Raw genomic sequence first — 27,250 nt, 5'->3', positions numbered from 1 at the left:
CGACGAAAGGTCCGAAGATCAGGCACTTGACGTAAGCCAGGGGGGAGTTCGTTCCAGAGCGTCGGTGCTCCCACAGAGAAGGCCCTACTCTTGGGGGCCGCCAGCCGACATTGTTTGGCGGACGGCACCCTGAGAAGGCCCTCTCTGTGAGAGCGTACGGGTCGATGGGAGGCATAAGGTAACAGCAGGCGGTCTCGTAAGTACCCGGGTCCTAAGCCATGGAGTGCTTTAAAGGTGGTAACCAGGATCTTGAAGCGCACCCGAAAGACTACAGGAAGCCAGTGCAGACTACGAAGCAGTGGTGTTACGTGGGAGCCACGAGCGGCTCCCATTACCACTCGCGCAGCTGCATTCTGGACTAACTGCAGCCTCCGGGTGCACCTCAAGGGCAACCCCATGTAGAGAGCATTGCATATAAAACTTACAAAAATTAGCCAATGTTCACTGTTGCTGCCTTCAAGCTGGTCAATGGTTGAATGTCCTTTGTGCCCAACCCGAAGTCCTGCCACTGTGCATATGATTTAATAGATGTAAAGATTTGTCTGAAACATTTCCTAGAACTTCCCCATCTCACTGGATCTACAAAAGTCATACTTCATGCAGTAAAATCACAGAATTGGTCATTTAATCCAGCAAGCCCAACCCTCTATTTTCTGCAGGAATCTGTATGAAATCATTTCTAACAGGTGGCTGTCAGATGGATCCTTTTTGAGAAGATTCTGAGGAAGGTCAGTTGTAGAACGTTAATGAATATCACAGGTTAATTAAGATAGAAGTAAGCTTTATACTGTAACCCTCTTCAATGTCTAGGTCTGGCAAAGGGTCTATGACAATTCGCCACAGCCAACTCACCATGGCCAACTTGCCACAGCCAACTTCCCATGGGACATTTTGCAATGGCCAACTCACCATGGGAAAAGAATTTCACTAATTTCAAAGAAATAGTGGAATAGAATCATTAGAGAAAGGCTGCCGAAGGAGGGACGAAATGAAATGTGAATGACAAAAATTAAAATATTTTTAAAAACCATTTTAAATAGTTAAATTGATTTGTTGAATTGTCCTGCAGTGAATTGTCCTATGAGTAAGTCGGCCATGGTGAGTTGTCCCACGGTAAGTTGGCCATGGTGAGTTGGCTGCAGAGAGTTGTTCCATTCTGGCTGGGGCAAAACAACAAGCTTTTAAGGTATTGCAGTATGCCTGCATTACACAAATTACTCTGAGCTGTGGATAGGATTCTACGATAACTCGCTGTGGCCAACTCCCCCCAGCCAACTTGCCACAGGACAACCCACTGCAGGACAATTCGCCGTGGCCAACTCGTCATGGGACAATTCGCTGTGGGACAAGAGTTATACTACTATTGAAGAAATAGTGGAATAGACTCATTAAAGAAAGGATGCCAAAGGAGAGACAAAATGAAATGTGAATGATGTGATCTCTATATCCAAATTTATAAATATATAAAACTTCCATCTTCCAAATCAGATGCCGCGAACGGCGGCCATTTCCTGGGCCGTGGTGCGGGGCGAGGCCGCAGTCTGTACCCCCCGGCCCGCTTTGCCAGCTTCTCGGCAGCCGTGGGAGAGGTCTGCGGGCCTTTTCGGTGACACGGCTGCCGAGAGTGAGGCCGGGTGAGGGAGCGGCGAACGGCGGCCATTTCCTGGGCCATGGTGCGGGCGAGGCCGCAGTCGCGGATCGTAGGCCTGTCAGTCCATCATGGCCTGTGGACTGCGATTGCTGAGCGCTGGCTACTTTGGGTACGTTTTCTCCCCCCAGCCTGGTTATTTCGGGACGAAGGGGGTTATGACTTCACCGGCTTTTCCACTACCGGCTTTTCCGTTGCCGGCTTTCCCACTGCCTTCCCTGCAGGGAGGGGCTCTGAGGACGTTTTTACCCCACTTATGCCGTATCTGGGATTTACGGCCTATTACATCTGACCGGCCTTCCTCAGAGGTGCCTGGCCCGGTTTCTGGGAAAGGCCCTGGATCTGAGGAGTGGCCAGGCCTTTGGAATGTGGGGCTCGCCTGGGGCTTGCCTGAGGATTTTTATCTTTGAACCATCTTAACCATCTTAACCATCTTAACGAAGGGAACCATCTTAATGAAGGGAATTGGCGTGGTGATTATGGGAGGTGTCTCGACCATTTGAGACCTGTTTCTCTCACTATTATTTGTGCACTGTCATCTGCACTTATCTGGCCTTTTGGGACCTTTGGCCAGGATTGCTCTTTGGAATTATTGTGGAAGAGACTTGGAGACCGATTTGAGATCTAGCAGTGGATATACCCAGGAACAGCTGTAGACAGTGCCGAGGGTGGTAGAAGATCTACCCACCCACCTCGTTTTCCCCCATGGATTTTTGGACTGGGCTATTTTTTCCATCTTTCCATCTTTAGCCTATTTATCATCATTATTAGCCACCATCGGACGATGGGTATCCGTGTGAAGCACTATGGACTAATATTCTGCCATCCTGGACAATGATCATCTCCCGGCGACTGTTTTCCCTAGCGAAGTAGTATTATTTCACGATTCGCCTATGTTATTCGTACAGGAACTCTTGCGCCTCAGGTGCCCCGCCTCGCAGGAAGGGCCCGTTTTATTACCAAGGGCCGGCCTCAATGACGGATCTTGGGATCCACAGAGGTGGCATGCGAAGAGGAAGAGCCTTTGGCGGTTTTTAGATAGGGCATTTTAAGGGGTGGGAGGGTAGGGCGGTGTTGGGGAAACCCGCCGGTGGGGTATCAGTTCCTCGCATGCTCGTGGCGGTGAGCTAATAGGTCCGAAGGTTATGGGGAGTTCAGGTTCCATTGGTGGAGGGTGGCGTTATTTGCACGGTTTGGGGGAGGGGCAGATTTGGCGGAAGCGGGGGCTCGGATCGTGTTAAGGGGGCGCGCGCTCGATATTTGCAGGCGATCGCGCGCCCCCGGGCCCCCGACTTCTCCCGTTCCCCGGACAGCCAAGACCCTCAGAGCCTGGGCCTTCGGCTGATGTTATGTAATGCACGGTCCGTGGCCAATAAGGCCCCCCTAATTTACGACCTTATTCAGGGGGGTGCCGCGGACTTTATAGGCATTACGGAAACCTGGTTGGGCGCAGAAGGGGGCGTGCCCCTGGTGCAGATGTGCCCACCAGGTTTCCGTGCATTTCATCAGCCGAGAGCCCAGGGTAGGGGTGGGGGGGTGGCGGTTGTGATTAGAGAGTCTGGAGCCGAGGAGACCACTGTACCTCAGATTGTCGGGTGTGAATCCCTCCTTGTGAAGTGGGGCCATAGATGTCAGATGGGCTTGCTGGTCGCGTACCTGGCTCCTTGCTACGTGACAGCTGCCCTGCCCGAGCTCCTGGAGGTGCTTGCTGGGGTGGCAGTTGAAACCCCCAGACTTTTAGTCATGGGGACTTTAACTGCCTTCTTCCGCTCGCCATCGACAGCAGCTCGGGAGTTCATGGCTTCCATGACGGCCTTAGACCTGACGCAAGTAGTTGATGGCCCTACCCACACGGGGTGGTACACTCGATTTGATTTTTGTCTCTGGTCAGTGGTCGAGAGATCTGGACTTAAAGGAAATAGTCACCGAACCTTTGTCATGGTCAGATCACTCTCTCCTTCGCCTAGACTTTCTGACCGCCACCCAACACCGCAGGGAGACGGAGCCGATGCGTTGGTTCCGTCCCAGGCGCCTGATGGACCCGGAGAGGTTCCGGACGGAGCTTGGGCCATTCCCTGAGGGTCTGGCTCACGGCACGTCTGAGGAACTTGTTGCGGCCTGGGAACGGGCCGCGGCGGGGGCCTTAGATCGTGTCGTGCCTTTGCGGCCTCTGACCCGGCGCAGGTCCCAACCGGCTCCCTGGTTCTCCGAGGAGCTGAGGGGGATGAAGCGCCGGAGAAGACGCCTAGAGAGTTCCTGGAGGTCTAGCCGTTCAGAGGCTGATCGGACACTAGTGAAGTCCTATACAAGGACTTACCTAGTGGCATTGAGGAAGCGGCGTTGCTCGCCTCCTCCCTCATTGCGTCGGCAGATAACCGCCCAGCCGCCCTGTTCCGGGTGACTCGTTCCCTTCTTCACCAGGGGCGGGATGACCCGCTGCAGGACGTGCTGAAGAGTTTAACGGTTATCTATACGATAAAATCGCTCAGCTTCGGGACGGGTTGGACCAAGATTGCAGTGACTCAGGTGAGGCGTCCGAGGGTGGTCTTGGTGACATTGTCTGGGATGAGTTTGACCCTGTGGCTCCCGAGGACATGGACAGGTTGTTGAGTAGACTGAATGCCACCACGTGTTTACTGGACCCGTGCCCCTCCTGGCTGGTGCTGGCCACTCAGGAGGTGACACGAGGCTGGCTCAGGCGATTCGATCGCTTCTTTGGTGGAGGTGTCTTTCCGGCCGCCTTGAAAGAGGCGGTGGTGAGACCCTCCTTAAGCCTTCCTGGACCCGGCTGTTTTAGGTAATTATCGTCCAGTCTCCAACCTTCGCTTCGCGGCGAAGGTTGTAGAGAGTATGGTGGCATATCAGTTTCCCCTGCACCTGGATGAAACCGTCTATCTAGACCCGTTCCAGTCCGGTTTCCGGCCCGGTTACAGCACAGAGACGGCTTTGGTCGCGTTGGTGGATGATCTCTGGAGGGCCAGGGATAGGGGTTGTTCCTCTGCCCTGGTCCTATTAGACCTCTCAGCGGCTTTCGATACCATCGACCATGGTATCCTGCTGCGCCGGCTGGAGGGATTGGGAGTGGGAGGCACCGTTTATCGGTGGTTCTCCTCCTATCTCTCCGACCGGTCGCAGTCGGTGTTGACAGGGGGGCAGAGGTCGGCCCCGAGGCGCCTCACTTGTGGGGTGCCGCAGGGGTCGATCCTCTCGCCCCTTCTGTTTAACATCTACATGAAGCCGCTGGGTGAGATCATCAGTGGTTTCGGCGTGAGGTATCAGCTGTATGCGGATGACACCCAGCTGTACCTTTCCACGCCGGACCACCCCAACGAAGCTATCGAAGTGCTGTCCCGGTGTCTGGAGGCTGTACGGGTCTGGATGGGGAGAAACAGGCTCAAGCTCAATCCCTCCAAGACAGAGTGGCTGTGGATGCCGGCATCCCGGTACAGTCAGCTAAATCCGCGGCTGACCATCGGTGGCGAGTCATTGGCCCCGATGGAGGGGGTGCGCAACTTAGGCGTCCTCCTGGATGAACGGCTGTCTTTGGAAGATCATTTGACGGCCGTCTCCAGGAGAGCGTTTTACCAGGTTCGCCTGGTGCGCCAGTTGCGCCCCTTTCTGGACCGGGATGCCCTGTGCACAGTCACCCACGCACTCGTGACGTCTCGCCTGGATTACTGCAATGCTCTCTACATGGGGCTCCCCTTGAAGGGCATCCGGAGGCTGCAGTTAGTCCAGAATGCGGCTGCGGGGGTGATAGAGGGAGCCCCTCGTGGCTCCCGTATAACACCTATCCTGCGCAGACTGCACTGGCTGCCTGTGGCCTTCCGGGTGCGCTTCAAGGTTTTGGTGACCACCTTTAAAGCGCTCCATGGCATAGGGCCGGGTTATTTACGGGACCGCCTGCTGCTACCGAATACCTCTCACCGACCCGTGCGCTCTCACAGAGAGGGACTCCTCAGGGTGCCGTCAGCGAGGCAATGTCGTCTGGCGACGCCCAGGGGAAGGGCCTTCTCTGTGGGGGCTCCCACCCTCTGGAATGAACTGCCCCCAGGACTTCGCCAGCTTCCGGACCTTCGGACCTTCCGCCGCGAGCTTAAAACATATCTATTTAATTGCGCAGGACTGAGTTAGATTTTAGTTTATGGGTTTTATCTTGGGTTTTAATTTTTATATTTTTAATTAAGGCTTTTGAATAAGTTTTTTAATTGTTTTTAGAATTGTATTTATTGTATTTCTTGCTTTTAAATGCCTGTAAACCGCCCTGAGTCCTTTGGGAGATAGGGCGGTATATAAATATAAACAATAAATAAATAAATAAATAAATAAATATCTAATCAACAGGCTACGGATGTATCTTTGGGGGTTATTTCCAACCCTGTTTTCTCCCATATGGTTATTTGGAAATGCTGAGGACTGAGCCTAAAACATATATCATGAAAGTTATACTCCAATGCACTCATACAAGAGCCATTATGCTCAAGCCTTTTACTGCTTCTCTTTATGTGTAACTGCCAGTGAATTGTGAGGATAAGAAGATGCATTGACAGAAAAAAGACCAGAAATAGGGATTCTTCAGCTCCAACACTTGTTATTCCTAGTTTCTGTGTCACAGAGTGGGCTTTCAACTATTCAATAGTCATTGTTGGGCTATCCAGCTTCTCCCACTCGCATGCAAATTGACTCAGATACATATAGATGGTTTCTCTCTCTCTCTCTCTCTCTCTCTCTCTCTCTCTGGTGTCTAAGAGTAAACAAGACTTTCACAGAGGAGTTTAATTGAGCAGAGAGAAGAAACAAAAGAGAGGAGGAGGAAGAAGAAGAGGAAAAGTAGGAGGGAAGCTGACTCTGCCTTATTGCCTTTTTCCAGATTGCTGTTGTTTCTTGAACAATGCCTCCACATTGTGTGTGAATGGCCCATTGCTTGCTGTTGATCTAGCTAAGGTAGCTTCTGGGAATACATAGGGAAGCTAGCTCCCAAGAACTCAATGACTGAATGAATAGGGGCAGCGACAGGAGTTTGACAGAGAAGGCCAAGTGGGAGATTCTTATTTTGTTTGACACTTCTGTCATCAGAGGAACATAGAAGAGGAGGAAAATTGCTTGGTGATTTACAAGGAATATGCCAATTTTTTTTTCATCCTGCAAACAACAGGAACTATGTATATTATGAATGTAAGCCCATTGCTCTCTTGGAAAAGGTGAAATGGGGAGAAGAAAAGAAATGTCCTCTTCCAGCTTATTAAAAGGAATTTTTTGGGGGTATTATAAGGACCCCAGAAAGACAACTGCAGCAAGAAGCACCTCTCTTCCTGTATTTAGTTATAGAAATTGGAGAGTACATCTTAGGAAACTGTTGCAGATATTTTCAGTTGTGTAAGAATGAAAGGGATACTTATATGAAATGGAACTAAATCACTACTAAGATGTACTGCAGAAAGAAAGTTATGAAAAGTTCAATAGAAAAAGAACTTAACTTTTAAGGATATATGAAACAACAAATTAGGCATTTCAGGTAGAAAAGGAAAAAAAATGTGGTTCCTTTTCAAGTCAGGATTCAGGCTGGGCCATATTATTGAGATAGCATTGGTGAATGACCTTTGGAGAGCTTGAGATGGGGATGGGGTATCCATTCAGCCCTTTCTGTGGCTTTTGATACCATCAACCATGGTATCTTGCTAGACTGGTTCAGGGATTGGGAATGGGTGACACTGTTTTATGATGGCTCTCCTCTTTTCTTCATGGTCGCTAAAGTCAATGCTGTTGGGAAAGGAGACGCCCATCCCTAGGTCCTGTTGTGTGGGGTGCCTCAGGGCTTGGTCTCTCTCTCTCTCTCTCTCTCTCTCTCTGGTGTCTAAGAGTAAACAAGACTTTCACAGAGGAGTTTAATTGAGCAGAGAGAAGAAACAAAAGAGAGGAGGAGGAAGAAGAAGAGGAAAAGTAGGAGGGAAGCTGACTCTGCCTTATTGCCTTTTTCCAGATTGCTGTTGTTTCTTGAACAATGCCTCCACATTGTGTGTGAATGGCCCATTGCTTGCTGTTGATCTAGCTAAGGTAGCTTCTGGGAATACATAGGGAAGCTAGCTCCCAAGAACTCAATGACTGAATGAATAGGGGCAGCGACAGGAGTTTGACAGAGAAGGCCAAGTGGGAGATTCTTATTTTGTTTGACACTTCTGTCATCAGAGGAACATAGAAGAGGAGGAAAATTGCTTGGTGATTTACAAGGAATATGCCAATTTTTTTTTCATCCTGCAAACAACAGGAACTATGTATATTATGAATGTAAGCCCATTGCTCTCTTGGAAAAGGTGAAATGGGTAGAAGAAAAGAAATGTCCTCTTTCCAGCTTATTAAAAAGGAATTTTTTGGGGGTATTATAAGGACCCCAGAAAGACAACTGCAGCAAGAAGCACCTCTCTTCCTGTATTTAGTTATAGAAATTGGAGAGTACATCTTAGGAAACTGTTGCAGATATTTTCAGTTGTGTAAGAATGAAAGGGATACTTATATGAAATGGAACTAAATCACTACTAAGATGTACTGCAGAAAGAAAGTTATGAAAAGTTCAATAGAAAAAGAACTTAACTTTTAAGGATATATGAAACAACAAATTAGGCATTTCAGGTAGAAAAGGAAAAAAAATGTGGTTCCTTTTCAAGTCAGGATTCAGGCTGGGCCATATTATTGAGATAGCATTGGTGAATGACCTTTGGAGAGCTTGAGATGGGGATGGGGTATCCATTCAGCCCTTTCTGTGGCTTTTGATACCATCAACCATGGTATCTTGCTAGACTGGTTCAGGGATTGGGAATGGGTGACACTGTTTTATGATGGCTCTCCTCTTTTCTTCATGGTCGCTAAAGTCAATGCTGTTGGGAAAGGAGACGCCCATCCCTAGGTCCTGTTGTGTGGGGTGCCTCAGGGCTTGGGTCTCTCTCCCTTTCTATTTAACATCTATATGAAGCTGCTGGGCAACATTATCCAGCAGCATAGGGTTTGGTGTCATCAATATGGAATAGCTTCCCAATTAGGATGTGAAGGACCCTTTAACTTTTTGGAGGACCAAAAAGACCTGGCTTTTCTCCGTGAATCAGAGAAGTTGTTTGGTCTGTTGCCTGAGGAAAAGAATATTTCTCTTTTTTATCTATGGTTCTCTGAATTTTTATGAGCCACTTAGATTCATTAAATAAGATGTAAATAAACACAGTTATTTATTTGTAAATAAATAAATAAATATAGAAATAAATCCTGTAAATAAATGCATAAATAAAAGGATAATAAAGGAAAGAGGTACAGATTGCATTAAGAGAAGTGCCATGATTAAAAGAACTCAGTGCCCTGCTCTATTCTGCATTGGTGTGATTGCACCCAATATATTGCATACAGTTCTGGGCACCACATTTTAGGAAGGATGGGAAAAACTTGAACGTGTCCAGAGAAGAGCAACCTGACTAACAAAAGCAATGGTGGGTTGCTACCGGTTTGCCCTGGATCAGGTGAACCGGTAGCGGTGATGGTGGGAGGCTCCGCCCACCTGCCAAGACGCTTCTGCGCATGCCCACGAGTGAACGGATAGCAACGGGTTTTGAAACCCACCCCTGAACAAAAGGTCTGGAAGCTAAACTTGTGAGAAATGATTGAATTTATGAATTTCCTAACCATAACAATGGAAGAGACAGATTTAGATGATGCACTTTCCTTCAATGGAGGTGTTTAAAAAGAGGATGTATAAACATCTGCTGAGGATGCTATAGTGGCCACCCTGAACAGAGACTACACTAGATCAGGGGTCTCCAACCTTGGAGCCAGGAATTCTGGGAGTTGAAGTCCACAAGTCTTAAAGTTGCCAAGGTTGGAGACCCCTGCACTAGATGATTTCCAAGATTCCTTCCGATCCTTAGGTTGTTTGATTCTCTGATTTTTCCATTTGTGTGAAAACACTCTGGATGGCAAAAGCAAGGAATGCTACCTACTTGTGACTGGCCACGTTCCACAGCACTCACTTGCTGGTCATGAAAATAACCTTCCATTAGTCCGAAAGTGCATTTATTTTATAGGCAACTGGACTTTTTGATTTTTAAAAAGACATTTCACTTCTCATCCAAGAAATTTCATTCCTTCAAAGGCGTGTCCCTTTTTTTTCAGGTGCAGATGGACTGCTGAATTCTGTCCTGATGTGTTGGTTCAGAACAGAATAACAGAGTTGGAAGGGACCTTGGAGGTCTTCTAGTCCAGGGGTCTCCAACCTTGGCAACTTTAAGACTTGTGGACTTCAACTCCCAGAATTCCTCAGCTACGAATTCTGGGAATTGAAGTCCAGTAATCTTAAAGTTGCCAAGGTTGGAGACCCCTGTTCTAGCTCAAGCAAGTGACAAGTGACTGTCCAGTCTTTTCTTGAAAACCTCCAATGATGGAACACCCACAACTCCTGAAGGAAAGCCATCCCACTGGTTAATTGTTCTCACTATTTCTCACAGGTTCTCCTGTGAACATTCTGGACACAGGATTGAAAGAGGAATCAAAGAGGCCATCTATGTTAAAACTGAACAGCCGTCTTTCAACAAAGGGGGAGGGGTACAACACCACTTATCTCCTGTTTACAATACAGCCCTTTCAGTCGTCCCAAGGCAGTTCCACACTGTTTTCCATTCTGATTTAGGTGACTCTGAGGACACAAATTAGCTCCTAGGTAGTTTCAACAACCATCAGAATATTAACGACTAGCTAATTGCCGGGAATGTAAATTTCTTCCGTTCTCCATCAGTTACTTAAAACTGAAGAAGCTTCTTGGATGAAAAGCAAAATGTGTTAAAGAAAAATCAACAAGTCCAGTTGCTTTTAAAATAAAAGCACCTTTGGGACAACTATGACCTGAATGAATGCGACCCTCCATAGGCAAACCCTTCATTAGCATTCCAATTAATCCCCAAAGTTTGGAACTTCCTGGGTGAAGTTAGGAGTATAACTGCCTTACAGGGTCAAAGCACTGACCTATTTATCGAAAACCACATAACATTTGCGGAGAAAAGAGTTGTGTTTAGCCTTTGAGTGTCAGGCCAGTAGCAAGGAAGAGATAAAGCTGGGATAGAAGAATAATTTGTTTTAAATTTAGTATAATATTATAATTACTTCTTATGCATTTAACAATTTTCTACCTCATCTCATTAAAAATTAAATTTGCAGTAATTCCAGAGGGCCTCCAAAGGCTTTTGAGATTGCCTGTTTTCCTGGGAATCACTGTCTCTTCTAGCTGACAATAATTCCTCAAGATCTTAATCAAATCTTTATGATAGTTGTAGATCAGCATAAGATATATGTAATGTATTACTGTAAGTTTTGGAGGGAGTTTTAGGCGGGAAATATCTCGTCTCTGATTGGATGCAGCCTCAGGCTGAAGTGTATATAAGGAGAGGTTTTTCTCCAGAGTTTTGCTGGGTCACACTATATTAAAGAGCTGTTGTCACTAACCTGGTCTCCTGCCTCGTCAATACCCAAACTTAACATTGGCGACGAGGATGGGATTTTGAGGCAGAGCACCAGAACAGAGCTGAACTCACTACGAGACTCAAACCCAGCAAGGTGACGGCGAATGCAGCGATGACCGGCTACACGCCACCCACTCCGTTTGACCCTGCCCAGGAGACATGGGGAATATACATGACCCGTTTCGAGAGTTTCCTGGAGGCCAACGAGCTACAGGGAGTCTCCGACAACCGTAAACGGGCTTACTTCATAAGCCACTGTGGGTCCGCAGTCATCGCCGTCGCAGAAGCCCTAGCGGAGCCAACACCGCTACACTCCGCATCGTGGCAGACCCTTCAGACCCTCCTGAAGAATCACTACGCACCAGCCCGTCCAAATCGTTCGGCAGTGCGAGTTTGGGGCGCAGGCAACAAGAAGGCGAGTCTATCAGCGACTACATGGCAGCCCTGAGACAAGCCTCCAAGCATTGCAGTACCGCGATCTGGACGAAGAGCTGCTGGAACAACTTATACGGGGTCAGAGACATCCGTTTGAGGAGACGGTTGCTAGCCAAGAGCAACCTGACATTGGCAAAGGCCCTGGACGAAGCCAGAGCCCATGAGATGTCCAACCATGCAGCAGACACCTTACAAAAGCGACTCACGCCGATGGCGGGCGCAAAGCCGAGCACAGTCCACCACGAAGAAACCTATCGTGAGTCAACGAGCAAAGAGGAGGAAGAAGTCCACTACACCGGAAAATCGACAAGGAAGACCCGGAGGAATGCGGAAGTTGCGGGCGACATCAGCGCCAAAGATGTAAGTTCAGGGCGCCATTTGCGGTGTGAAAGGAAGGGCACCTGGCTCAAGTCTGCCGAGCACCCTTCCTCCGCCGAAAATTCAAATCGTCCAATCAGAGCGGCTCTGAGTCAGAGATGCAAACCCACATTCCGAAATTTCAAACCAGCCAATCAGAGCGCGAGATCGGCGAGGCGACCCGCGATTGGCCAGGAAAGAAAGAGCGCGAAGTCAAACCGAATGACTGTTACCATAGACCACGCAGCTACCCGCATCGAAGAAAAGATCTTCACAAACCCGACGATTGAAGGCGTACCGTGCCGACTGGAAGTAGACACAGGATCAGCTATCTCAATCATGTCCTGGGACACTTTGTGAAAGCCTTGCCACACATCGCAAAGCGCAAGCTACAGAAACAACGGCTCCGGGTGCAGGATTACCAGGGCAACCGCATCCCTGTTCGAGGGACAACGACCGTCGAGGTCAAGTACGGGACATACGAAAAGACCCTGCCCATCACGTTAGTCGAAGGAACTTTGCCAAGCTTGTTGGGGCTAGACTGGTTCAGGCGTTGGGAATGGGGTGACTGGCGTCCACGGACGGATGCAACCTGCAAAACACCTAATGGAGGAATTCGCAGACGATTCGAGGACCGTTTAGGCAAGTACAAGGGACCCCTATCTCCTTCAATTTAGACCCCCAAATAGCTCCCATTAGGTTAAAGGCAAGGAGGGTTCCTTTTGCACTCAAACCTAAGATTGACAAAGAGTTAGATAAATTAGTCAGCCAGGGGATACTAGTGCCAGTTGACCATGCCAAATGGGAGACGCCAATCGTCACCCCTGTAAAACCAGACGGGTCCATAAGAATTTGCGCTGATTACAAGGCCACCTTGAACAAAGCATTGCAAAAGCGCCTACCCAGTTCCAGTAGTGCAACACTTATTGCACTCACTAGGCACGGACAAGTTTTCGCCAAATTAGACTTGGCACAAGCGTACCAGCAGCTACCCGTAGATGCTAGCACAGCTGAAGCCCAGACCATTGTAACGCACCGAGGTGGCTTTAAATGCACTCGGTTACAGTTTGGGGTGAGCGTGGCCCTGGGCTATTGCAAAATCTGATGGAACGACTCCTACAGGGGCTACCAGGAGTCGTGCCCTATTTCGATGACGTGTTGGTATCGGGGAAGAATTTGGAAGAACTGGGGGAGCGGCTGAGGAAAGTTTTGGCCATTTTCCGGTCAGCCGGCCTGAAAGTTAAAGCAAAAAAATGCCAGGTGGGGGTCGAGTCAGTGGAATTTTTGGGATATAGGATAGATAAGAATGGAATTCACCCCACCGAGAGTAAGGTCAAAGCGATAAAGAGAGCCCCAGCACCCAAAAACAAGACAGAGCTTCAGGCTTTCCTGGGTCTGGTAAACTTTTATGCTGTATTTTTAAGAAACAAAGCAACCGTTGCGGAACCGTTGCACAAGTTGTTAGGAAAAAACGCTGTTTGGTCTTGGGGAAAGACAGAAAACAGAGCATTTGAGGCAGTCAAAAACTTGCTATCAAGCGAAAGCCTGTTAGTCCAGTACAGTAGCAGGCTGCCGTTAGTACTGGTCTGCGATGCATCCCCCTATGGAGTAGGAGCTGTACTTAGCCACAGACTCCCAAACGGCACTGAAGCCCCTATAGCGTTCTATTCACGAACGATGTCCCCGGCTGAAAGAAATTACAGCCAACTAGATAGGGAGGCTCTCGCAATAGTGTCAGGCGTGAAGAAATTTCACGAATACGTTTTTGGGCGAGACTTTGAAATTGTGACGGATCACAGACCGCTATTGGGGTTACTGGCTGGCGACCGCAACGCCAGTAGCACTCTCACCTAGACTGACCAGATGGACTATTTTTCTGGCCGCCTACTCCTACAAACTACAACATCGGCCTGGAAAGGAGTTGGGGCATGCAGACGCACTGAGCAGATGCCCATTGCCAGGGAAAATCGAGGACCCCACCCCGGGCGCACCCGTTCTACTAATTGACTCTTTGGACTCTGGCCCAGCCACATCTCAGGAAGTGGCTCGGGCCTCATACCGGGACGTTGTATTAAGAACTGTGATTGGATGGGTTCAAAGGGGATGGCCCGCTGCGCCGGGCGAGCGTTTTAAAGAGTTTGTAAAGAAAAAAGGGGAATTGTCTGTACAAGGGGGGTGCCTGCTCTGGGGGGATAGGGTAGTGGTCCCCGAAAAACTAAGGAAAAAAGTCCTGGAACTCCTGCATGAGGGTCACCCAGGAATTGTGAGGATGAAGGGGTTAGCGAGGAGCTATGTCTGGTGGCCCCAAATGGACAGGGAAATCAGTGACAAGGTAGGCCGATGCCAAGTCTGTCAGGAATCAGACCCTTACCTCCACGGCCCCAGTGTTCGAGTGGGAGAAACCCCAGGGCCCTTGGTCCCGCATACATATTGACTTTGCCGGCCCATTCCACGGCCAAACATTTCTAATTGTGGTAGATGCATTCTCCAAATGGCTGGAGATCATTCTAATGAAATCCACAACCGCGGGAGCTGTCACTGCAGCCCTAAAACACCTTTTCGCCACACATGGGCTACCGGACACCATCGTGTCCGATAACGATCCACAGTTCACCGCAGCGCTATTTGAAGGGTACCTGGCGAAGAGGGCATCCGACATGCCCTCTCAGCGCCGTTCCACCCTGCGTCGAGCGGCCTTGCTGAGCGATTTGTTCGAGTGCGAAGAGGCGCTGTCACGAAGTAGCCCCGGGATTGGCAGTCACAAATCGTCGCATTCCTAACTGTCCAACATAGGACCCCCTGTGTAGCCACTGGCCGCAGCCCAGCCGAGCTGCTAATGGGGCGAAAGCTAAGATGCCCACTAGACCGGCTGCACCCAAGCTACATACAAGACGGGTTCAGAACTAAACCGGAGAAACTCAGAGAAATAGCCATAGGAGACACAGTATGGGCTCGGAATTACAGCGGCGGCCCTAGCTGGAGGAGGGAGAATCATAGACCAAACGGGCCTAAATCCTATCTAGTGGAGCTGAGCGATGGCGAATCTGGCGGCGCCACATAGATCAATTAAGAAATAGAGTGGCGATAAGACGGAATTAGGCGAGACTAGCCCTGACTTTGATTTAATTAACCCCACAGCTGACTGGAGCCGAGAACAAACAGAAATCGTAAGCAAAGAACCAAACAGAGACTTATCTGAGTCAGGCGAGGTCCAGCGACACCCTCCGGTCCCTCTAGAGGACAGCAGGCCCGAGCCGGCGAATAATCCAGGGCCGGGTGGCCGGGAGGAGGAGCTCAGAGGAACGAAAAGTCCCTCCGGCACGCTCGACTCAACTCCAGAAAGTGAACTGCGCAGGTCCGGGAGAGTCAGGAGACGCCCCACGTACCTGCAGGACTACGTAGAGAAGTAGTATGCAAATATGGGCAAAGTGCCTTCTGGGAGGGAAGGAGTGTAATGTATTACTGTAAGTTTTGGAGGGAGTTTTAGGCGGGAAATATCTCGTCTCTGATTGGATGCAGCCTCAGGCTGAAGTGTATATAAGGAGAGGTTTTTCTCCAGAGTTTTGCTGGGTCACACTATATTAAAGAGCTGTTGTCACTAACCTGGTCTCCTGCCTCGTCAATACCCAAACTTAACAATATACTTCCATACTTTTTTTCAGCTCAGCTACCTAAGAGCTTGGCCAGTGGAGATGTAGAAGAGAGAGAAAGACTTGAATTCTTCTATATATTATACCAAGAAGCTAATGGTGCATGTGCAATAACAGCCAAATAAAAAAAATATTTTTTAATGCATATAATATGAAGTTTACCCTCAAAGTTTGGGTTTTTCCCAGCTCCTTTCCATACCTTTGTAATACTCATCATCCTCAATGTATCTGGAAAGTCCAAAATCTCCTAGTTTGACACACTCAGGCAAAGCCACCAGCACATTACGGACTGCAATGTCCCTGCAGATAATAAAATGACCTAGTTATTCTCTTCTGTGAAGATCTGAATAGTTGCAGGGCAAAATACATGTATAACAGAGGTGGGTTTCAGCAGGTTCTGACCAGTTCTGGAGAACGGTAGCGGAAATTTGAGTAGTTCGGAGAACCGGTAGTAAAAATTCTGACTGGCCCCGCCCCCATCTATTCTCTGCCTCCCAAGTCCCAGCTGATTGGGAGGAAATGGAGATTTTACAGTATCCTTCCTCTGCCATGCCCACCAAGCCATGCCACGCCCACCATGCCACGCCCACAGAATCGGTAGTAAAAAATTTTGAAACCCACCACTGATGTATAACAGGAAATATGAACAAAAACATGAGCTCAAGAGATTCTAAGTCAATGATCATTGATCTGGCCATATTTTCATTTTTTGCACTGCAGTGTAACATAGAGCCATAAAAGTGATAGGGTTGGTATTTCAGTATGTCGGTGCTCAATGGTTATAATCAGACCAGTGAAAAAGCAGGAAGAATTAACAACAAATGATTCTTTTTTTTTTTAAATTTGAATTTATATCCCGCCCTTCTCCGAAGACTCAGGGCGGCTTACAATGTGTTAAGCAATAGTCTTCATCCATTTATATATTATATACAAAGTCAATTTAATTGCCCCCAACAATCTAGGTCCTCATTTTACCTACCTTATAAAGGATGGAAGGCTGAGTCAACCTTGGGCCTGGTGGGACTTGAACTTGCAGTAATTGCAAGCAGCTGTGTTAATAACAGATAGACTCAGTCCGTTGAGGCCACCAGAGGCCATTGAGCCACTGGTTTCACTACTAACTGCTATCACAACTGCTGAAAATGGGGTGGGTTTGTGTGTGTATGAAGAATGATGCTTGGATGTAACTACTATAGGGATCATACCGAGCTAAAACATGTCCCAAAAGTATCCTACCAACTATTGAACCTGATCCTATCGCTTCTCTCAATGGAGAAGACTAAGCAAGTCTCCTACTTACTTCAATTCACTCGTTCTTATGAATTTAAGAATCATAATTCATAATTCACTGCTCCTTATGAATTTTGAAATTCACTTTTTGCATTTGCTTGGGCATTCTTCAATTATTATCTCTAATTTACCCCTGCATCTTACAAAACAAACATTGTGAAAAGATTGAATTGGATGTCTTTCAGCAGTGATTTGGCTATAATGTTAATTTATTAGGCTTTTAAAAATGACTGAACTTCCTGAGAACCTCCATTTTCAGCACTTTCTGTTGATACCACATGAGGTTAACTTGAAGCTCTTTTGTAAAAGGTCAGAATATACTGCAATGTGTGATATTCTAGCTCTATTTGCAATATGCTTCTGCTCCATCTGGCACATAGCATTGGTTTTCAATTCCAATGGAGAACAATTAAGGAGCATCCCTTCCTCCAAAGACTAATTCTCAGACATTCCATATGTTCCTCAAACATTTTCAACACAAAGGCAACTGCTGTGTCCTCGTACATTGTACAAGGGTTGAGAACCTCTTCTTAGTGATTGCAAAGAGTAATGATGGGAAACCTATGGCTTGTGAGCCACATGAGACTTCAGCACCTTATTTGCAGTGCTCATAGTCCTCACAGAATGGATAAACTGGAGTTTTTGAGTCCTTTTTTATGTTTTAAGAGTCTGGAGTAAAATAGAGTTGGCAAACCAGGTTTCTTAATCCTTCTAGGAACTTAAGTTATTCCCTGAATTCTTTGGAACAGCTGATGAAACCAAGTAACTGCACTATTTTTCCCAATTTGGGAGAGGGGATTCAAAAGGTGAAATGGGTACCTTAAGAGAGCATGGCTTATTCCACTACTTCTGTCACTGAATTTCCTTCTCCCCCCAAAATTCCAGAATTGCAGTTCCTTCCTCACCAATCCTTAGGCACCACAGAAAGACTTGGGCACCACAGAAAGACAGTGGCAAAAAGTTGCCCGTTCTGACTTAGAAGCTACATCACATAGGAGGCTGGATTCCATTTAGCCCTGGATGTAGTGCAGGGGTCTCCAACCTTGGCAACTTTAGGACTTGTGGATTTCAACTCCCAGAATTCCTGGGAGTTGAAGTCCACAAGTTGTAAAGTTGCATGCACTGAGGAATTCTGGGAGTTGAAGTCCACAAGTCGTAAAGTTGCCAAGGTTGGAGTGAGTAGTGAGTTGGTGCAAGAATATGCGCAGAGAAAACTCTGTCTGAGTATGTACATATCTTTATATGCCATCTATTATTCTACATTAAAATAAAAAGCCCTTGTACCTGTGCACACAGTTGATAGCCTCCAGGTAAGCCATAGCTTTACAAATCTGCAAGGTATACAGGATAAGGGTCTGCACCTTCAGGTGGGCCTTGTTCTGCTCGAGGTAGTGTCCCAGCTGCAAAGGGAAGATGAAAAATTGGATAGAAATCTATTTCTAAAACTGTCTTTCCAAGGAAGCTCAGACTCAAGAGGTTCCTTCCATTTTCTTGCTTCTTTGCTTCCTTAGTTGGTTTTTTTTTTGATTCAACTTCCTAACTCCCATTGCTTTGGGTACCATCAACTCACCTCTCCATAAGGATAGAGTTCCATAACAATCCATGTTGGCTCCTCCTCCGTGATGCCAATCAGTTTCACAATGTGGGGATGGTCCATCTTTTTCATGAGCACTGTAGGTTACATTGGGGTTAATCTTGACACATGGCCCATTTTCATTTTCAGCCCTGATTTCAGAGATTGTCCGAAAACATATCTTATTCTTAGAGATGTACTAGCATCAGTTTGCCTCCACAGCCTGATTAATGCTCTCCTCCCTTCTATCCAATTTAAAATTATTTTAAGATCCTTTGCTTCACATTAACGGTCATTGCCCAGCTTCTTTCCTTTCCTGCTATTTGTTGAAGTTGCTCTAATCGATCAATTAAATTAATAGCATTTTTATGATGCCCGGTAATATTATTCTTTTATTTAGTTTGAAAAACCTATTTTCACTGATTTAAAAGTCAAGGGCACTTGTCCAGTTAAGCATTTACTTGAAAATATAACTTTTCTACAGTGCTTCACTTGATGCAATGGAACTGACCTTAACAAAGCAGAGGCTGGAACATGACCAAGGGTGAAATGCTACCGGTTTGGACTGGTTCTCCCGAACCGGTAGTAAAAAATGCTACCAGTTCAGGCGAACCGGTATTGCTGATGATCAGCTGGGCGACAATCAGCTATGACATGCGATTTATATTACCTAGAATTGTCGGAGTTCCTGCTTTCTAGCAAATCTAAATCGCGGGGCACAGCGGATTCTCCCCCCTCCCTGTTCTACTCACCTTTGCAGACTCGGAAGGCTTCAAAATGTTCCTTTTTTAGCGCTGTGCGGCTGTGCCTCAGGTGCGCATGCACATGCTTAGCATGCACTCGGTAACAAACTCACAGAACTGGTAGCAGACTTCAGAAGATTTCACATGACAATTACAAAAGGAAACAAGCCCAGCAAAGCTTGGCAAGTTCAGAAAACAAGAACTATTAAATTTCTGGAAAGGTCCAGAAAGTTCAGAAAACAAGAACTGCTAAATTTCTGGAAAGGTCCAGAAATTTCTGGAAAGGTCCAGAAACACCAGTAGTGTACTGTAACAGAATCTTGAAAGCCTGTCAAAGCAGTTGTCCAGCTCAACGTATACCTAGCATAATTAAGGAATAACTCTTTTTTTGTATCTTCTCCCTCCTCTGGATTCGGGAATCTTTTCTTATAACTGCTTTGGTTTCTCTTGTAACTGTTGGGCTGGCTCCTTTGCTTTTTTTGCAAGCTGTAGAATTGCAGGTTTGGTGCATACTATTTGTTGCTTTGATAGGCAAGTACACTGACCGTAAGATAAACCCATTCCTCACTCAGACATTTAATTTGGAGACAACATGGGGAAGAGAGCAAAAATTTTAAATACGGCAACTCTAAAAGCTCAACCCTGAGAAAATTTGAAGAAATCACATCCAGAGAAGCTTCCCACAACTGCTGCCATTGCACTGTTCAGTCATTGCTGTTGTGGCTCTGCACCAGATGTGGGAGGAAATGGCATTTTAGTTCACGTGTTCACAGAAAGAGGGAGTCTACCTACTTGCTTCACTCATGAACTTCTCCTTGTTCTCAGCAGTGCAATCTTTCTTGCAGGTTTTCACAGCAACACTAACTCGCTCTCCACTCTGAAAGAAGAGGGTGATCCCAATATTAAAAGGGAAGGGAAAAGGGGAAGGAGGAGGAGGAGGAGGAGGAGGAGGAGGAGGGGAAGGAGGAGGGGGAGGAGGCAACTGGTCTCTTTTGGACAAAACACAAAAAGCTGGAGTTCATGTATGTCAATCTTTTACATAGGAACAAGTGCCTCTATTGGCTTTTTAAAACTGTAGCAATAGCTGTGGGGTCAGGCCAAAGATCCAGAAACCAATGTCCAAAGGAAACCAACAGGCAGAATATCCCCATCTACCTTCAAATTTGTAATAATTTTAATGGTCCTACACCACAACTAAATCATGTGCATGTTTCACATGTAGTTTGGCACCAGGGATAGCTTTCTCTCAGTCTTAAGGTCTTTCTAATGTTCAAATAACAAAATAGGCATATAAATGTCTGTCTGTCTGTCTAAATGTCTATATCAGCAAACATTGATGACACATTTCCCTTGATTTTCTTTTCATTAAGAAGTTGGGTGCACATTGTTCTTTGGCAGGTGATCTCTCATACTTCTTGTGCCATTTATGATTCATACTACACCTCTCCATTCTAGTCAACAGACCAAAGGCAGTCTAGTAAACTGCTCTATCACAACAGTTGGACTAGAATTTCCATGAAGCCAGCTGAACTCTGGCGCATAATGAAATTGCAGCCCAGCACATTTGATGCTTATCTGGTTAGGGAAGACTAGGATCAAATCCTCCTGCCCCAGACTCACCTCATTGAGGAAGACACCTTCATAGACTTCTCCAAAGAAACCTTCTCCCAGGATCCTGCCCAGGGAAACATCTTCTCGAGAAATCACAAACTGTTGGGCTGTGCAAGGAATAGAATGGAGAGACATATCAACTAGTCAGTTGTGAATAACAACAACAACATGTAACTCTTCAATACCATATCTAAACAAAACTGGCCAAGTTTTGATTTAAGTATAACTACAGGCTGGAGGAGATTGTCATTCTGCAGAGATTGCAGTAATGAAAACACATTCAAGTCTCATCTGTCCATAAAGAGTGGTCTTCAACAAGTTCGGGAGCTCGGCAGCAATTTGTGAATGGTAGCACTGGCTACAATTTTTCATGGTTGTTTTTAGTAGTGTTGCTTCCCCTCCCCTAGCTCATATTCAGATACAATATTTACCACAAAGATATAGAATTCATCACTTGAAAAGGCTTCCATCCCCGCTTCATCCAGGATTGGACTCAAATTTACCACTATGAATCTTTTGCCAACTTTCTAATCCTCAAATTAGGCCCTCCATCATCATTGGAATACTACACTTTGCTTCAAAATTTAATCTATACGCGGTTTTTGCTGCAATTTTCTACTATTTCTTCCCTTCCCTGTCTCAGTCTTAGTAGCTGCATTCATCCAATAGCCTTAATTTGGTTTATGAATTAACTTGATTAATTCATAATTTTTAAATTTTTTAAATTTTAATTTTGTAATTTTATATGGGGTATTTTTAGGTGGGTCAATTGACGGTTTTAATTCGGCCATTATCGAATATGTATTTTAAATTGATATTTTAACTTTGTATATTCTATTGTTTTTATTTATGGCTGTACACCGCCCTGAGTCCTTCGGGAGAAGGGCGGTATAAAAGTTTAAATAAATAATAAATAAATAATAATAACTGATTTTCCTAGTTTGCACAATACATTGAAACTTAAACTAATGAAACAAGCTGGCTGTGCACAGTGTGCTAAGCTATGAAAATCCTATGGCTAATTAAAATTAATCAAGGTTGATGTGATGGAAGGTAGTCTGGTTTCCCAGGAGGAAGGGAATACATTCCAGGAAAGCAAGAATGAACTCAGTTCAGATAGTTTGTGGGAGAGAAAGAGGTTAAAGATAGCTTCTTTCTAATAGTATGTGCTTTATGGGGGTGATAGTCTGCTTTACTCTGGCAAGGTTATGTCTGTAAGTGAGGATCGATAAAGAAATCTGCAGGGGAGAATCACAATGTGCCTTTTGTGGTTTTTGGAGCCTGATATTAAATATATTGTGAAAAAGCAGAAGCTGTTTAAGCACATTATGTGAATACAGAAAATGGCTGCACCTGCATGATTCATTTTAATTCGAATGGCTGCCATCTGCAGAAAACTGCATAGAGAGTGATTTAAGAGAAGATGAATGAGTTATCCCCATTCAATGAGGTGCAGTTACCTGGACAAGGAACCCGTCCCCCCTTCCCCCAGAGATTAATAATAATAATGATAATAATAATAGCTTAATAATAATAATAATAATTAATAATAATAATAATTAATAATAAGCTCTTAATAGTAACAGCTCACTGTAACAGTATTGCCAAAAAGACATTTTTTGAGTTGTTAAGCTAATTTTGCAAAGCTTTTTCTCTGGTAACATTGTATTGCAAACTACGACATACAAACCTTTGCCAGACCAATTCTTGAATATAGCTTGTCTGCCTGGAATCCACACTGTGTATCAGACATTAATACAATTGAGCGAGTCCAGAGGTATTTCACAAGAAGAGTCCTCCACTCCTCTGCTCACAATAAAATCTCTTATGCCACCAGGCTCGAAATTTTGGCTTGAACAATCTAGAACTACGGCCGCCTACAGTCTGACCTAAGCTTAGTACACAAAATTGTCTGCTACAACGTCCTACCTGTCAATGACTATTTCAGCTTCAACCACAATAATACATGGGCAAACAATAGATACAAACTTGAGGTAAACCGCTCCAAACTTGACTGCAGAAAATACGACGTTAGCAACAGAGTGATCAATGCCTAGAATGCACTACCTGACTCCATTGTTACATCCCCAAACCCCCAAAACTTTAACCTTAAACTGTCTACTATGGACCTCACCCCATTGGGGGTGGTACACTGGACTTGATTTTTATCTCTGGTCAGTGGTTGAAGGATCTGGACTTGAGGGATGTAGTCACTGAACCTTTGTCATGGTCAGATCACTCTCTCCTTCGCCTGGACTTTCTGACCGCCACTCAACACCGCAGGGAGACGGAACCAATATGTTGGTTCTGTCCCAGGCGCCTGATGGACCCGGAGAGGTTCCGGACGGAGCTTGGGCCGTTTCCTGAGGGTCTGGCTCACGGCACGGCTGAGGAACTAGTCGCGGCCTGGGTACGGGCCGCGGCCGGGGCTTTAGACCGTGTCGTGCCTTTGCAGCCTCTGACCCGGCGCAGGTCCCAACCGGCTCCTTGGTTCTTCGAGGAGCTGAGGGGGATGAAACGCCGGAGAAGACGCCTAGAGAGTTCTTGGAGGTCCAGTCGTTCGGAGGCTGATCGGACACTAGTTAGGTCCTATAATAGGACCTACCTAGTGGCATTGAGGGAAGCGAGACGTTGTTACGTCTCCTCCCTCATTGCGTCAGCAGATAACTGCCCGGCCGCCCTGTTTCGGGTGACTCGTTCCCTCCTTCAACAGGGGGAGCGGGATGACCCATTGCAGGGACGTGCTGAGGAGTTTAGTGGTTATCTATACGATAAAATCGTTCAGCTTCGGGACGGTCTGGACCAAAATTGGGTGGATCCAGGTGAGACGTCGGAGGGCGGTCTTGTTGAGATTGTTTGGGATGAGTTTGACATTGTGGCTCCCGAGGACATGGACAGGTTGCTGTGTAGGTTGAACGCCACCACGTGTTTACTGGACCCGTGCCCCTCCTGGTTGGTACTGGCCACTCAGGAGCTGACACGAGGCTGGCTCCAGGAGATTACGAATGCTTCCTTGTTGGAGGGGGTCTTTCCGGCCGCCTTGAAAGAGGCGGTGGTGAGGCCCCTCCTCAAGAAGCCTTCCCTGGATCTGGCTGTTTTAGGTAATTATCGTCCAGTCTCCAACCTTCGTTTCGCGGCGAAGGTTGTAGAGAGTGTGGTGGCATGTCAATTACCCCAGTACCTGGATGAAACTGTCTATCTAGACCCGTTCCAGTCCAGCTTCCGGCCCGGATACAGCACTGAGACGGCTTTGGTCACGTTGGTGGATGATCTCTGGAGGGCCAGTGATAGGGGTTATTCCTCTGCCTTGGTCCTATTAGACCTCTCAGCGGCTTTTGATACCATCGACCATGGTATCCTGCTGCACCGGTTGGAGGGATTGGGGGTGGGAGGCACCGTTTATCGGTGGTTCTCCTCCTATCTCTCCGATCGATGCATGAGCAGTGTTGACAGGGGGCAGAGGTCGGCCCGGCGCGCCTCACTTGTGGGGTGCTGCAGGGGTCGATTCTCTCGCCCCTTCTGTTCAACATCTATATGAAGCCGCTGGGTGAGATCATCAGTGGCTTCGGTGTGAGGTACCAGCTGTACGCTGATGACACCCAGCTGTACTTTTCCACACCGGGCCACCCCAACGAAGCTATCAAAGTGCTGTCCCGGTATCTGGAAGCCGTACGGGTCTGGATGGGGAGAAACAGGCTCAAGCTCAATCCCTCCAAGACTGAGTGGCTGTGGATGCCGGCATCCCGGTACAGTCAGCTGCAGCCGCGGCTGACTGTTGGGGGCGAGTCATCGGCCCCGATGGAGAGGGTGCGCAACTTGGGCGTCCTCCTGGATGAACGGCTGTCCTTTGAAGATCATTTGGCGGCCATCTCCAGGAGAGCTTTTTATCAGGTTCGCCTGGTTCGCCAGTTGCGCCCCTTTCTAGACCGGGATGCCCTATGCACGGTCACTCATGCTCTCGTGACGTCTCGTCTGGATTACTGCAATGCTCTCTACATGGGGCTCTCCTTGAGGAGCACCCGGAGGCTCCAGTTAGTTCAGAATGCAGCTGCGCAGGTGATAGAGGGAGCCCCTCGTGGCTCCCATGTGACACCTCTCCTGCGCAGACTGCACTGGCTACCTGTGGCCTTCCGGGTGCGCTTCAAGGTTTTGGTAACTATCTTCAAAGCGCTCCATGGCATAGGGCCGGGTTACTTACGGGACTGCCTGCTGCTACCGAATACCTCTCACCAACCCGTGCGCTCTCACAGGGAGGGACTCCTCAGGGTGCCATCGGCCAGGCAGTGCCGGCTGGTGATGCCCAGGGGAAGGGCCTTCTCTGTGGGGGCCCCCACCCTCTGGAACGAGCTTCCCTCAGGACTCCACCAACTTCCTGACCTTCGAACCTTTCGCCGTTTATTTGCGCAGTTTATTTGCGCAGGACTGGACTAGATTTTAAATTCGAATTGGTTTTAATGGGGATTTTATTATTTATATTGTCATTTTTAATTATTCGGCCATTTGTAATAAGTTTTTTAATGGATGTTTTATGTTGTATTTATATGTATATTTTTATCTGGCTGTGAACCACCCTGAGTCCTTAGGGAGATAGGGCAGTATAAAAATACGAAAAATAAAATAAAAATAAATAAAATTCCTAAGAGGTCTGTAAAGGGGGCCTTTTTTTTTTTTTAACAACAGATGCACAGTGTTCACACATTCATTAGTCCAAGATTTCTCACCTCATCAATCACTGCTAACTCTGGTTCAATTAGTCTATACAAGTAGTTAGGACTTTTGACACCGATGTGTATTGGTTATACTTTATTTTTGTAAGGTTGCTCTAAGCTTTTGTTTCCATTAATGGTAGCCAGAGGCAAAGTGTGATTCTCTTCTGGCATTACACAACATGGCTAATTTAGGGAGGGTAATTTCTGAAATGTTTAATTAAATTGAATTAAAATGGCCCTCTTCAGTCTTACTGTTATTTGGTTTTTGTTCACATAACATGATAGCCCTACCCGTGACTCCATTAAGCATATTTTAGAAACTGGGCATGGGATAAAGGGGTTAGTGTGTTTCAATGCTCACATAACAATTCTAAAACATGTAATGATGTTATTTCTTTGAAGCGCTTATTTTATTTTTAAAAAACCCTCTTTTTTACATTGGTACATTACATTATTCTGGGTACCATTTCTGCATAATAATTCAGCCACCTAATCCCTTCTATATCAATCCAGTCTAAAAGTACAGTTGAAGAAGCCCTAACCCTATATGATTTTAGAAAAGGGGACCAAGATCTGAACCAACCTCCAGATTTGGGTCTGGATGCTTCATCTGGAATCTCAGCATAAATGTCAGAATCTGGAACAAAACATTATCTGTTACTTCAGTATAAATAACCTTTTCCACAAACCTTTTCCATCATCTTGTTCATAAAAATATAACACAGGATGCTTCCAGAAGATTTTATTGTGTTCTCTAACTTAGCTTATCTTTCACAGAAAAAATAAAAATAAACACAAGGGAGGGAAAGAAGGAATTTCCAAATGACCTTTTATGACCAGCATTAAAAGCTGGTGACTTGGATGAACTAACCCTGGCTGGAAAAAGAAGCTGGCATTTCTCAAATTTTCACCATCCTTTCTGGACAGTTGAATAATTATGTCAGACATTATTTCTAGATAGAACATTCAATTTTCTATTTCATTTTTGACTTTCAACAGAGAAGCATGGCATCATTTCGTATGTTTCAGAAATCTATTTGATTAGAAATGATAGGACAAAAAAAATAATTATACCTCAGCCTACTCTCAGTGTAAACTCCATCATTCCATGACTTCTGTTAAAAATGGCAATGCCAGAGATTAAAACAGATCAAAACTCCCAAGTACACAGTTCATATATCTGATGTCAATCCTCATTGATCTGATAGTGGTGAGGTAAAATTCAACTTACCTCCACTGAAGCTTTCTCTCAGTGTGGATCTCTTTTCTTCTATATGCCTGTGGCAGAAAGATAATCAGGAACAGAACCGGGTTTGCTAATTTCCTTTTACTGAGATTTGATTTGTACAAAGTAAAGTGAGCATTAAGGATTCTACAAATATAATCTACAAATATAATCAATCAATATGAAGTCACTTCTTCCAGTAATGATGAAAGGCTTCACTTATTTATGGGCTCTCCATTTAGGATAATATTTGGGCACCTAAGCGAGGGCTGGAGAGCCAGTTTGCTATAATAGTTAAGGCACTAAGCTAAAACCATGAACTCTAGTCCTGTCTTAGGCATGAGATGGGTGACCTTGGATTAGTCATTCTTTCTTAGCCATAAAAAGGAGGCAAGGGCAATCCACTTCTGAACACCTGGCTGAAAAAATTGCAGGGACTAATCCAGGAAGTTGCCAGGAGTTAAAAAGAAGAAGGAGGAGAAGAAGGAAAAATGGTGGCTAGGAAAAATAAAGTGCATGAA

At 46.3% G+C, this 27,250-nt stretch overlaps 1 protein-coding gene across 7 annotated transcripts in view; it reads right to left on the bottom strand.

The window, feature by feature from the left end:
• The window catches only part of PTK2B (protein tyrosine kinase 2 beta), a 129,879-nt gene that overhangs the window by 23,596 nt on the left and 79,033 nt on the right, over positions 1-27,250 (bottom strand). For all 7 annotated transcript variants that reach the window (XM_058164754.1, XM_058164752.1, XM_058164755.1 and 4 more), the window contains exons 13-19: positions 26,736-26,782; positions 26,088-26,141; positions 20,805-20,902; positions 19,977-20,061; positions 18,439-18,539; positions 18,153-18,268; positions 15,778-15,878 (exon numbers count right to left, since the gene is read on the bottom strand). In XM_058164754.1, coding sequence (XP_058020737.1) covers positions 15,778-15,878; positions 18,153-18,268; positions 18,439-18,539; positions 19,977-20,061; positions 20,805-20,902; positions 26,088-26,141; positions 26,736-26,782 — 602 coding nt within the window. The remainder of the gene's footprint in view (positions 1-15,777; positions 15,879-18,152; positions 18,269-18,438; positions 18,540-19,976; positions 20,062-20,804; positions 20,903-26,087; positions 26,142-26,735; positions 26,783-27,250) is intronic.

The sequence above is a fragment of the Ahaetulla prasina genome, chromosome 1, assembly GCF_028640845.1.
Source record: "Ahaetulla prasina isolate Xishuangbanna chromosome 1, ASM2864084v1, whole genome shotgun sequence".
In the NCBI taxonomy this organism is placed as follows: domain Eukaryota; kingdom Metazoa; phylum Chordata; class Lepidosauria; order Squamata; family Colubridae; genus Ahaetulla; species Ahaetulla prasina.
This window is presented reverse-complemented; position numbering and strand designations above follow the sequence as displayed.